This window comes from Caloenas nicobarica, chromosome 4 (genome assembly GCF_036013445.1).
Source record: "Caloenas nicobarica isolate bCalNic1 chromosome 4, bCalNic1.hap1, whole genome shotgun sequence".
Taxonomy (NCBI): domain Eukaryota; kingdom Metazoa; phylum Chordata; class Aves; order Columbiformes; family Columbidae; genus Caloenas; species Caloenas nicobarica.
In genome coordinates this window covers 53,914,799-53,927,623 of record NC_088248.1, presented here as the reverse complement: position 1 = coordinate 53,927,623, position 12,825 = coordinate 53,914,799, and the positions used below count along the sequence as shown (strand labels likewise).

At 38.9% G+C, this 12,825-nt stretch overlaps 1 protein-coding gene across 1 annotated transcript in view; it reads left to right on the top strand.

Moving 5' to 3' along the window:
* Positions 1 to 4,802: 4,802 nt before the first annotated feature.
* SLC30A9 (solute carrier family 30 member 9) overlaps positions 4,803 to 12,825 on the top strand; it is a 43,126-nt gene continuing 35,103 nt past the window's right edge. The window contains exons 1-3 of the mRNA XM_065634941.1: positions 4,803 to 5,031; positions 6,935 to 7,111; positions 10,540 to 10,602. Of these exons, the coding sequence (XP_065491013.1) occupies positions 4,935 to 5,031; positions 6,935 to 7,111; positions 10,540 to 10,602 (337 nt within the window). The 5' untranslated portion in view covers positions 4,803 to 4,934. The remainder of the gene's footprint in view (positions 5,032 to 6,934; positions 7,112 to 10,539; positions 10,603 to 12,825) is intronic.

Here is a 12,825-nt window from a genome sequence, read left to right as displayed (position 1 = left end):
TGAGTTCATCTCTTTTTATCCCAGTCTCCATGTGCCTGACCATGGTATCAGGCTTGTGAGGTGAGTGAAGTGTTGCAGCGGTCCAGACTCCTGCCTGGGGTGAGGAATCTAGTTTCCTTGAGAACAAGTGCAGATCATAGTGTTTTCATTTGCGGTGTGTTTTCCTGAGAGTGTTCACTCATGCACCTTTGCTGGTGTGAAGAGTAAGAGTATGTTGGATGAAGATGGTGCATCAGTTGGTTGAGATTTCACAGGAAAATTAAGCTGAAAATCAGAAACTATAAAGATGCAGGGCTAGATTATCTGCAAAGGTTAAGACAATGTCAACTATCGTTTTCACAAAGGTAGAAATGTAATAGAAGGAGATGGAAGAACAATGGAGAGAAAAACAACAAGAATGCATAGGAGTTGAGCTCTATGTGATAAAAAGATGTACGGAAATCCTACTGGGTGCTCTTGCATTCACAAACCCCAATTCACCATTCATGGTTTTATCTATCAGTATCCTCTGGATAGTACTTAAGTCTTCTAGCTGTAAATTATTTCGAACTTAGTCTCTATTAAAATACTTTCAGAATAGCATGTTCATATGCTGACATGTTGTACAAGAGCTGACAGCCTGATCTTGGTTTACTTAAAATGGAAAACAGCTGCAGTGCAATTATGTGTTCTTGTCTGTTATGTTTGAACTTCCTGTAGTGGAAAAGTTGATAAATAAACACAATGGTCTACATTGCTACTGGGTGCCTTTTTTTTGGGGTGTTTTTTTTAGGCTTTTATCTTTCCATGTTTTTTTGTTACATTTTTATATTGACAATCTAAAAAAAGATATCCTGTATGCATGGGGTTTTGTCCTCATGTATGTTTGTTTCTGTCTGCAAAGACACATAGAACATGATATTTGTAACTTAGCATTTTGACATTTTTGGATTTAATTTTTTAATCTACAAAATCTGACCAAACTGTTTTCAGATGACAGATACTTGCCTATTGCAATCCCTTCCAACATACTTTCTGCTATAGCAACTTCAGTTAGGTTCTTACTAAAGTACAATGAAAATCATTGTGATTCCTTTGAGTGATAAAGTTTAAATCAAAGCCATTATTAGGAAGTGGTGGTGGTTTGTGGGTTTTTTGCGTGTGGGTTTTTTTTTTTTAATGGCAGATGGAAATCTGAAGTTGACTTTCTGAATTCTCCACTGGTGTTTTATCAGTTGTGTAACTGTATAATACAGAGAAATATTGAAACCTTAGAAACTACAGTTGCAGCACCAAGCATTAGTTGAGTGTGCATTTGTAGAGCATCCACTGGTTCTATTTACGTATTTAATTCTCACAATTTTTTTAACATCACCCTGGGGCAGAGGTAAGCAAGACATCTGGTTGCATCAGTGTACATGTGCTGTGGATCGATGGTGTATACGTATACTTACAGCAGTAGATAAATGACAAAATGTAGTATTTTGAAGGTTTGGGGTGGGTTTTTTTTTCCATTTGGATATGTTAATATACTTTTTAATCATAAAGCCTGTTCCTTCCCTCTGCCAGCCTCCTCTCTTTTCAGAATGTTACGCATTTGTAAGGAAAATAGTTTTTAGAAAAGATTCTTGCAGTGCATTGATGCTTCTAATGTCCTACCTTTATACACTTCAAAAGTACTAGTCAAGTTTAGTTCATATTCTTGTAATATTTTTTTTCTTGCAAGCTAAAGTATTAAGTCGTTTTTAAGCTGGTCCTTGATTTGTTCATGTAGGAGAACATATGACAGATGGAGTAGCAGGAAGCTAGACCTGGTGATGCAGGAAGCTTCCTCCAGTCCTGTGTTCCTATGCATGTCTGCATGTTATTGTAGAGATAAGAGCAGTTGTTTCAATATGTTATGTACCTAATATTGTTTGTAAGAATTTTAAACTAGCTTTCTGCTTTAGGATGAAGATATGTGCTGCTAACCTTAAGAATTCTTTTTCCTTATTCAAAGACTGGGAATTTGACGATATGATTTGATGAATTGAAATGAAATTGCATTTTCCAGGTGCTAATTTTATTCCAGTGGCTCTCTATTCCAGTGACCTCTAGTGGCTGGTTTGCAACTATGAACACCCACGTGCTGGAAATGAAAGATACTAACTTTGAGTTTATGTTGGTCTTTGGCCCAGTGACCATGAAATAACTTTACAGATCTACGTGACTCAGAGTGGTGTTACACAGACTTCTGTAGATTTACCATTTTGTGCTTTGGTCATGTACATGCCTGCCATATGAAATATTTTCTCCTGTTATTTTAAACATTTCACCTGAAAAACTTAAAGGCTGTTTGGGATCACTGGACACTTCATGTATTCATACTTTTGTTTTAACTATCAGTATGTATTTGCTTTGTGTTAACATATGTGTAGGATCATAAAAGGTACAAAATCAAAACAGTCCCTTTTAAAAACCTTCCTATGCTGCATGAAAGACACACAAGGCAGGATGTTTTGTGAATCCCAAAGAGTAATTTAAACTATAAGTCATTACCTCAGCTCTTGTTGCTGGTCTGGGGACATTGGGAGTCTCCTCCACTGTGTGAACTTGAAATCTGGAATGAACTTCAGATTCAAAAATATTCAAATTGGCTTTATATTACATCATTTTTTCATATAAAGAATTCTAAAATCCTTCACTGTGTATTACCCTTCACATATCACTGATTTCCTGCTAGGTGGTAACATTAGGGAATTCCATCATGATATACTGTTGTAGCTCGAGTAATCCAGTCAGATCCTAAAAGGTTGTACCCCCACGGTCCCTCTTCTTCCTGAAGACCTGGTAAAGCAACTTAACCTTGTAAGTTTTTACTGGCAAGGTAATATGCTTTATACAACAAAGTTATAGAGTTTTTGCAAAAGGATGTATGAGAAGATGACCCTAATAGAGAAGCCAGCCTCCTCCTTACGAGCAACGTATTAAGATCTTCATGCAAAAGGTACATTAGGAACCTCTTGTCCCCTTGCCAGAGGTCCAGGTGGCACAGAAGCCTCTATACAGGCATCACCTGTATAAATAATAATTTTTATCAGGTCAGAGTTTAGCAACTTGAATGATTTTTACTTTTTTTTTTTTCTTTAACTGGCTTGATTTCATGAAACATGGACTTAGAATAGCTACTGAATAGCTGCTGCTCAAAATTAAACCTTAGGATACAATTCCAGCTATGTTGGAGGAAAATGTCACCACTCAATGAGAAACAAAATCTCGCCTGTTTGCTATGGTTATCTGTAGAAGTCTTTGACGTAGGCAAAAGGTTGTTTAATATGGATTGGGTGTGCTGAAATACATAAACACTTCCCTATAATTTAGGGTGTTTCTCCATTCATTGCTAGTGATTGATAACTAATGTTTGTGATGCTCATAACTAAGGATTTGACATTTTTGTCTTGGGACGATGCAGCAACATGCCATGGGGCATGGCAATTCATTATCAGTTGCTTTATGTACTTGGCTATCCCACACTCTTATTGATGCTCTTTTGCTTGTTCTTAGTCTCCTTCCCTGGGTTGCAGTGTTTATCAAAAGAAAGGTTCATGCTGAGCCCTGGATCATGAAAGTCCTGGTTGACAGCCACACCAGTAGTATCTATTAATCTGCATATGGTATTCTAGCTTTTTTATTTTCCTTCCTGTTTCATATTTGCAACAACACAACCAGACAAGGCAAAGTCAGTTATTCAGCTGGATAAAAGAATATGAAATAGTTTAGTAATTCCATTTGGTTTTGGATAGCAAAAGATAAACCTAAATAAAAGTATTTTTAGAAGTAATGCAACAGTTAGCACCTCTTCTAGAGTATAGCAGAGACTCTTCAGGAATTACAAATGTTTCAAGAATGTCTATATTCTTTCAAATGTCTTTACGTAGAGAAAATAACAAGCAGCTAGCAAAACATACATCAGTTGCATGTTAGACCCCAACTAAAATTGGTGAATTGACCTCACCTTTGCTACTTTACAACTTGCAGTGAATCTAGTACTTCATTGCTGTACATCTGGTACTTAATGGCACAGCATCTGTTGCAGTGCTCCTGATTCACCTGGTATGGCTGTGATCTGACTACTGGGAAGATGATTTACTTTAATCTGCCTGCGTTGGGCTTCTAGGAAAACTTGTATTGGCGACGCTAATCCCTAGCTGGCTGGTAAAGAAGTTACGTGCCAGCAAACCTTGCTCAAAATCTAATTGGCTATGTTAAGGACAGGCGCTGTAATTATTCTCCTCAGTGAGCAAATGCTTTGTGGATTATCAGGTACGTTAATTATCCGAATTCCCTGCCAAGTTTACTTCTGGCGAGCTCCCGTGTTCTTCACAGTGTGCAAACGAAGACAAGGAAGCCAGAGTCATGTAAACTGGTATCAAAGCTATTCTGGAAAAACTTAAAACCGCCCAAATGCTTTTTTATAAAAAAAGTGTATAATGTGATGCCAGGGGGAGCTAATGATACTCGTGGTCCTGAGCCAGAGGACGGAGCTGTCACAGCCGAGACGGGTTCAAGGAGACATCACAACTCTCCGACTGCAGATCAGCAGTGAACGAGCAGCTGCCGAGCAGGACGCGCTCCCGACGCGCACTCCGGGCGCAGCCACGGCCGAGCCGGGCTCAACCGCCGGCCCGGCGCGGGGCCGCCCCGCCCCGCCTCTGCCGCGCTGGGCCGCTGAGGCGGCACCACGGCGCGCCCCGCTGTCCGCTCCGCGCAAGCGCACGGGAGGGGCGGGTGAATCAGCGAGGCCCCTCCGCACATCCGGGTGCCGCCGCGCCGCCCCCCGCCGGCCTGCCGGCTGCCGCTGCCGCCCGGGAGCCGCGGGGCCGCGCCGCAGCCGCGCAGCGGTTCTCCCATGCGAATCGCCGCCCGGCCGCTGGCGTGCGGCGGGGAGCGGCTGCGCTCCGCGTGGGGTCGCCGCCATGATGCCGGCCCTGGCCGCCCAGCGGCGGGGCTGCCGCGGCCTCTACCGCCTGTACCTGCGGTGCCAGGCGGCGCCGCTCCCCCGCAGCTGCCACGGTGAGTCCGTCAAGGCCCGGGGCCCTGCCGGGAACCCCCCCCCCCCCCTCCCCGGTCGAGTCCCGGAGGAAGGTGTAATCGAGCTACGTGCTCGCGTGCGGAGGAGCGCGTACCGGCGCTCGCAGGCGGCCGGCGCCGGGCGGGGAGGGACGTTCCTCCGGCGGCGCTGGCGCTGCCCCCGCTGCGGGGCCGCTGCGGGCCGGGAGCCGCCGGAGAGCGCAGGCTGCCAGCCGAGCATCGGCTCGGAAGAGGGAGATGTTCAGGTCGTAGCTGCCCGGGCAGGCGAGCCGTGTTCTGCGGTGCCTTGTCGCGGGTGTTCCCGCACGTAGGGCGGCTGCCCTGTCAGCCCAGCCCTGCGGAAAACCGGTACGTCACGCCCGTGTTGGAGTTTGCGGTAATGATATAAAAAGAACAGCCTTTCGGGGTTTGTGTTGGCCTGAGGAGTGAGCCCTGGCTTTTGCTTTAGGCCACAGATCCCTTGAAATTTAAATTCTGAGTGGTTTTGTCCCTCTTCATGTTATCGCTCCTGGCTGAATTGCAGCAAATAGTCTATTTCCTTAATGGTTTCCTGCGTATATGTGAATTAATAGGAAAAACGTCCTCTAAACGTGCTGATAAAATTTCTCTTTTTCAACGGCTCCAGTATCACCAAAGCTTGGGAAACAACACTGCTCGTGTTGTGCTGTGTATTTATTGTAGTCTTTTGTGAGCCGCAATCAGCGAGTTCACTGAGCTGTGTCGAGTTGACTTTTCTGGGCTTTTGTCGCATTAGCAGTAACTAGTAGGCAATAAGAGCTTATCTGACTTGGTTTTGGTGAAGTTTTCCTCTAAGGTTCAGACTGGTGCGTGCACACGTGCAGGTGCTTCTGTTCTGTAGAAGACTAAAATAGAAGGAAAGCTGTTGAAATTTCTGTGGAATAAGCAGTTTTATAAAGAATTATTGTTTTGTTGAGAGGTGCGTTATTCATATGTGGTTAGTCATGCCTCATGTGACTTGATTTACCAGGACTGCTTAATTTTTTTTTTTTTTTTTTTTTTTTACATTTATGCATTCTTTTAATGAGTGCTTTCTGAAACAGTCTGCTTGTTGCATTTCTGGTTGGAAGAGGTATATGCCCTCCCTACAGAAGTGTTTGTGCCGCCTAATACAGGTTGGCCTGTACTGCATGCAACTCTGCTTTTGGCTAGTCTTTTGCCTACCCAGGGTGATTTCTCAATAGGCTTTTTATGTATTTATCTGGTAATTTCATTGTTGCTAATGTTGCAAAAATTAAGATTCTTTTGTATAAAATGTTTTGTACAATGTTGTGTGCTTTTCTACATAATTTCTGTAGCAAGTCGCTCTTGATGTGTAATGTACACAGTTCAATTTTTCTTAATTGGTAAGCTGTGGTTTGTACAGCGTGTACATAGAGTGAAATGAAGTGGCAACACTGGCTAATAGTTTTATAGTGGTCTATATTAGTTCTTTTGTCAACACTTTTTTTTTAAAGATTTTGATGCAGTATGACTAGAATGGGACTTACTGTGTCAGTAAGTCTATCTTATCAAATATCTTTTTATCTTTTCTCTCGCTCTTTTTTTTTTTTTTTAAACAAAACAAAACATTAGGATCATCTAGGGGTCTTTAGAAATAGTGTATACTGGATTGTACGGGAAAACCCCCTAACGTTAGAATGAACTTTAAAAGTGGATGTTTGAAGGGAGGCAGTGAAAGCATGCTATGTACTTCCATTTTGTAATTCCAAAACATGGGTAAAATAAGCATAGATCAGTATTTAAAAGCTACATTTCCATAGCTGATGCTGATACAGCTGGATAACCTTTCCTCCAGCCCTCCCCCCCCTTTTTTTTTCTTCCAGAAATGGTTGCCTGAAACATCTTTTTTTCCTCCCCCTCTTAGGATGGCAAGCTTCAACAAAAAGTGGGAGTTTGTCTTATATTCTACCATGCAATCGTCTGCCTGTGCAGTTGATGAGTCAAGTGAGAGTTTATACCTCCAATGGTCAGAAAAAAAATCTTGGATCAGAAGACGCAAATGGATCAAACCCTGAAGAAACCCAGCGTAAAGTTGGAACAGGTAGTACTAAGCTAAAATAAAGAGCATTTATATAAATGTAAAAACTTTTGCTGTTTAACAATTGATAACTTTTTTTTTCTCCAATTGCGTGACGTTATGGTTGTAGAATTCTTAGTATTTGTTGCTTGTGGGTATCTATATATAAGTTTCAAATGCCGAAGCAGGGAGGAATGCTGAAATTTATTTCTTGGTCATTCCAGTATTTAAAGGATTTAAGTTTAGATTTATCATCACCACTTCGAATGTGATTAAATGTGGATGTCAGAAGGGACTAGGTAACTTAAGGGATGAGAAATGGAAGGTATTACTTGTCTTTTACCACTTTGCTTGCTTTAATTCTTTTTGTTGTAGTATTTCAGGTTTGTTGTGTGAAATGAACTAGTGATAAAGATTGAACGAGTGTGAATACTGAGCACTGTGACTTCTCCAGGTCAAGCTATAGATGACTGCTAAGGAGAGTTGAGCTGTTTCATCTGCTAGAGCTTTCAAATCTGACAGTTTTCAGAACTGCAACATTGGTGTTAAACACTTGATATGATGGGCATAACCTGGCCTGCCTTGCTGTTCAGTTTGATTGTCAATCTTGTGCTAGTTAGGTACTTGTGAAGTTCAGAACTGTCTTGTCTTTCCTCCATCGTAGCATCCTCTGGTTTTTTTTCTGCTTATTAAGTGTAGGGCTGCACAGGTATGTTTGGAAGGCTACTTTGCTTAAGAGATAACAAATGCTTTTTAATATGAAAGCTCTCTTTCTGTATGCTTTTGTCTAAAACTTAGTGGTCTACTGAAGAAAATCTTCATTGTCAGATTAGCAGGTATTCATTTTTTCTTTAGTAACTTGTAAATTCCTGAGGCTTGCAGCAGTCTTTAAAAAGTAGTAACTGTAGCCAACTAAGAGTATTACTTTTCTGATGTTTGAAAGTACAAAAGTGGATCTTCAATGTTGTTGTAAGTGGAACAATCAGGTATTGTTTCTTAAGTCTGTGATTGGATTTTAGAAGAGTATAATACCATTTATGTTTCTTAGAAAGTCTTGAGCTGAAGATGGTTACCAGAGGGCGAGATTCTTGCAGAAGAATGTCTACCTGAATACGGTAGAGCCAGTTGTAGCTCTTGGTATTTTCTGGGTTCTTAATGAGCAGCTACTGGTGTTAAAATGGGACATGTGAATGTAGTCCAGCAGTATTGCTTTCATGATTGCCTTAAGTTGATTGTTAACTGTCATCAGAAGGGATGTTCCCACCTTCTCCCACCCCTGTCTGATGACTCCCTCTCTCGTGCTGGCGTTAATGATGTTTAGGCCTGTTTTGTGAAAAATTCACTGTTTTCTTGTTTTGCAGAGCTGGGGCAGAGGTAGGATGGGTCAGTGAGCTGCTCCTGCTTGCTGTCTCTAACGTGGCTGGAGGAGAGACGCTGCCCTCTGTGGCAACGTGGCCTTGAGTCACAGTCGGCTGAGAGTGGAACTGTGGAACACTCAGCTTTTGTTGAGAGTGGGGGCTGGCGTGTGCGAGTGTATATGAAGCTGCAGCCTAGAGATATTGTGCGTGGATGAATAACTGCTTTAAAGTTTGTTTTGGAATGCTGCTTGTTATATGCACACCTCGTATCGGGGGTGTTTTCTGGGGTCTAGTGGATAGAACGTTCTTATGCATTACGGACATAATACTACTGTTTATTTAAAAAAGCATATTTTGGTAGAATTCTGAAGAGGTAATACAATACTTGTAAAGATTCCCATAATTTTCCCGTAACTTAAATATTTAGTAAATAACGGATCTCTTTTGCACTTCTATCTGTTTATCAGTAAACCTGGGAAATGCTTTTCCTGTTAATGTGATATTGAAAATATTAATGCATTCATCTTGAAAGTTCTGTCATATCAACCCCTGCTTGTCTAAAAAGCAGTAGTTGTGAACTGAAATATACTGTATTTTTTTTTCTTCTCACTGATACACTGTGATTTTGTCCAATTAGGTAGTAAACTTTGAAAGGGTAATTGATATGGTCTCTGTGCATAGATGTAAATCTTGGTATTTTTGGGCCTCCTCCGCTCCCCTGAATTCCTATAACCCAATCTTTTGTTAAACAGTTTTGATCATATTTCTTTTAATGACATAAATGGTTGCACACAGAGTTTCTGAAAAATAACCTACTACTCAGTTTTTGTTAAGCAATCTTAGCTGAAGTTTTTATCATAAATATTGATTGTCTGCCTGGTGTTTTAAACTAGGTAAGAAAAGAAGGAAAAGGAACAGCAAAGGGTTTTTTACTTCTGTTTTCAAGTCAAACAATAACTGATAGGGATGACTGTTTTAGGAATGCAAATTTTGTATGGTCCAGCCTTATATGTTGTGTAATAAGACCAGCTTTATACATTTGTAAGTGTTATTCTTCCAAGAAGGTAAACTTGGATTGTTATTAGCCTTAGTCCTCAGTTGCTGTTAGGGCAATAACTAATTGCCTGGTGAAAAGATAGTTACGTAGTCCAAGCTTCAAGAATATCTGACCTTTGAGTAATTTGGGTAGCACGTTAAGCTAGGAGTATCTCATTAATTAACACTAACTTGCTTGAAAAGTCTTTTTTTATATGTTACTTTCAACGAGGTCAGTTTTAATTTTGTTAATGACTGCAGATGTGTTGCAAATCTCCAAAGTTAGGGATGTAAGGGCATAAAAGAGTGGGTATGTTGGTTTGACATGTTAGAATCATAAGGTTTTTGTTCTGAAAGCTAAGTCGAGATCTGTGAGATAAGGATGTAATATTTGTCTGTGTTTTCAATTACTATTGCTGATTCTGAAGAAATCACACTGAAATTACTGGAATTAATTATTTTCCAAAGATTAGATTAACGGTACTGTAAATTACATTTTATTGGCTTTTTGTTGAGTCATATCCTCAAATTTCAAAACCAGTTAAAATACTTTGTTTTCATTCTAGCTCCAGCTTGTGACACAAGCATTCTGGATTTTAGTTTAAATATTCTGTGTTTTAATAAACTAGCTTTTTGTAAGTGAAAAAGCTTCAGTTCCTTAAAATTGAATTGCAGCTTGAAAGCTCTATGAGACTTGGTTGATGTAAACTATATAGAATTCATTATATTTACTAATATAAAATTTTGCCTAAAGCTTGCTCTAAACTATAAGTATACTGTTAAAATATTTTTTGAAAATTCAGATTACTTTCTGAAGTACGTTGCAAGTTGGTGCTCTTATTGATCAACACTGTATCAAATCTCTTATTTTGTTGTTAATTTTTTTACCATTTCTGTCTTTTGAGAGTTTTAAATGTTGGAAATCTAGCAAAAATGGGGTTTTATTGTCAGGATGGAAAGCAATATTAAGACTTATTTTGTTATGTTAACCAATCTCTTTACTAAAAATAAAAAGTAGGTACTGCCATATTTACAGCAAGCTTTATTTTTATTTTGCAGGACAAGATACAAGCAATGCAGGTCAAAAGCAGTCTTTCCTTAAAGAGCCAATTCAAGTAAAAGGTAAAGAAATACCTCCTGTATTGAAACTTTAGTGCTGGTTCTTCTTCAATTGTGTAACAAGTTATATGAATAACATTTTAAAACACACTTGTAAGTCAGCTTTGTCTGGTACGCAGTTGTTTGAAAATGACTTCTGAAAAATCAAATATAGCAGTATTCCTTCAAATTACTCACTCTTCTGTATCAGTTTTTGTTTCATTTAAGCTGATGAGTTCCTCAGGAAAAGACTGATTTGTTTTCTTGTCTGTAATCACAGTCTGTCCTCCTTGCATGTTTTTAGGCATGCCCATTCACCAGCTCAGACTTCATGTGGCTAAGCTGGATACTTGATCTTCTCCTGGTCCTTGCTTTAAGTCTTCCTCTGTTCCTTCTTATTGCTGACTTAATCTAATCAGTGCTGCTTCTAAATATATTTTGACCACATGAACTGCCTAATCTGAGTCCTGTAATGTTCCCATTTATGCCTGCAGTGGATACATGCTTTTGTCTTTAGTTACATCGTTTAAAAACATAAATGGATAAAGTGAGAGCATAACTTTCTTTCATGTTTTTATCATGACTTGATTTCACTCCATCTTCACACCGCTAGTTTCTATTATGTTATTGTAAGAACTATGCTATTAAAAACTCCTGTGCTTCTGATCACTCCTAGCCTTCTGTGCATAGAAATAACTTTATCAAATTAGAAATTGCTATTTCTTTTTAAACTCCATTAAAAAATGTCTGGAGTGAAAGTGACTATAAACTGTATCAAAATTCTGTCATGTCTTTCCCCAAATTTAAAGAAATATAAAATCATAAAACTTGTCAGTAACAAGGTGAGATCAGTGTCTGTGTATATTTTCTGTACACTTTTGTCTACATCCTTTATGTCAATTTCTTTGGGTCTGTTGTCAGTGTGTGTGTGCAAAGGGAATGTACAAGATAGGAGAAATTAGACTGTGAAATAATTGTAAAAATAGATATATCTTTCAGTGAGAAGAGAGTTTTGCCGTTGTAGATTATAGAGGTGCAAGCAAGAATGTTTATGATGAATATTTCAATCGGATCTAGAAAGTGCAATTGTAGTCTTCAGATGCTGCTGTGACTTAAAAACTTACTGATCCAAGTGTTACTAAGGCAATAACTTTTAAAGAATCACTGATCATGTACTACTTAAAATGTTATATTTATATCATCTTTTATTTGGCTTCGTCCTTCTCTTCGAAATAGCATTTTTTTCTCTACACTTATCGCCAGCTTTATACAGTTATTTGAACTAACGGTAGGACTACTGAGATATTCTGCAATTTACAATTGGTTATAGTATTTTCTTTTAGTGAAATTTACCTATATTTCTGAAAGATGGATTAGTAAGTGTTAGTAAAAAATAACTTGTGGATTTATCAAAGGTTGATACCCTTTGGATATATATCTGTTTTAAATAAGAAAAGATGGGAAGCATTCTTCTTATTTAAAAATGTTCATCCTATTCTAACCTTGGTAAATGATGGACTGTTTTTAAGAAATACCTAATTTTTTGTCACCTTCGCTCAGGAGCATTGTGGGATGAATGTGATTACTCAAGTACTTAAAAAAATTGTTTAAGTTCAAACCGGATGACAGAAATCTGATTATTATGGTAAATATTGATATCTGTAGTGTTAGTGGATTGTTGAGTTGTTAAGCAATATATTTTGCCTTTTAAGCTTTCAAAACCCAGAAATAAATTTTACCAGAGTTCTACAGTGTCTATTCTCAACATGTTTAAATGTAGGATCTTTCTGTAAGTGTCTTGTGACTTAAGGAGAAGTTTTGGACTCACTATAGAAATCATGTCAATCCTGTGATACGCAGGAAATTCAAGTGTGTTTGTAAGTCTTCTCACCTGCAGAATTTGAGCTTTTTGTTTTCAGTTGTGTTCTTTATTGTTGTATCCTTCAGTAATTGTAACTTTTCTTCCAGTAAGCATAACAAACGGAAGTGAGTGTATGGTGACTTATATGCGGAAATAAGATGAAGTTATGAACATATTGACAAGCAGGAAATAGCGGCATAAATTTAAAGTTCCATTTTTCCATTTTCTGAATACATGTGGTATTCTTTTCCTTGTGCATGAAAATCCGATGTGATAATATATATTCTGGACATACAAAGCATTATAAATAAAGAATGTGTATTTTTATTGTAAATGCCCAATATTAAGTGCACTAATTTGAAAGTAATAGTTGATAAAAACAATGT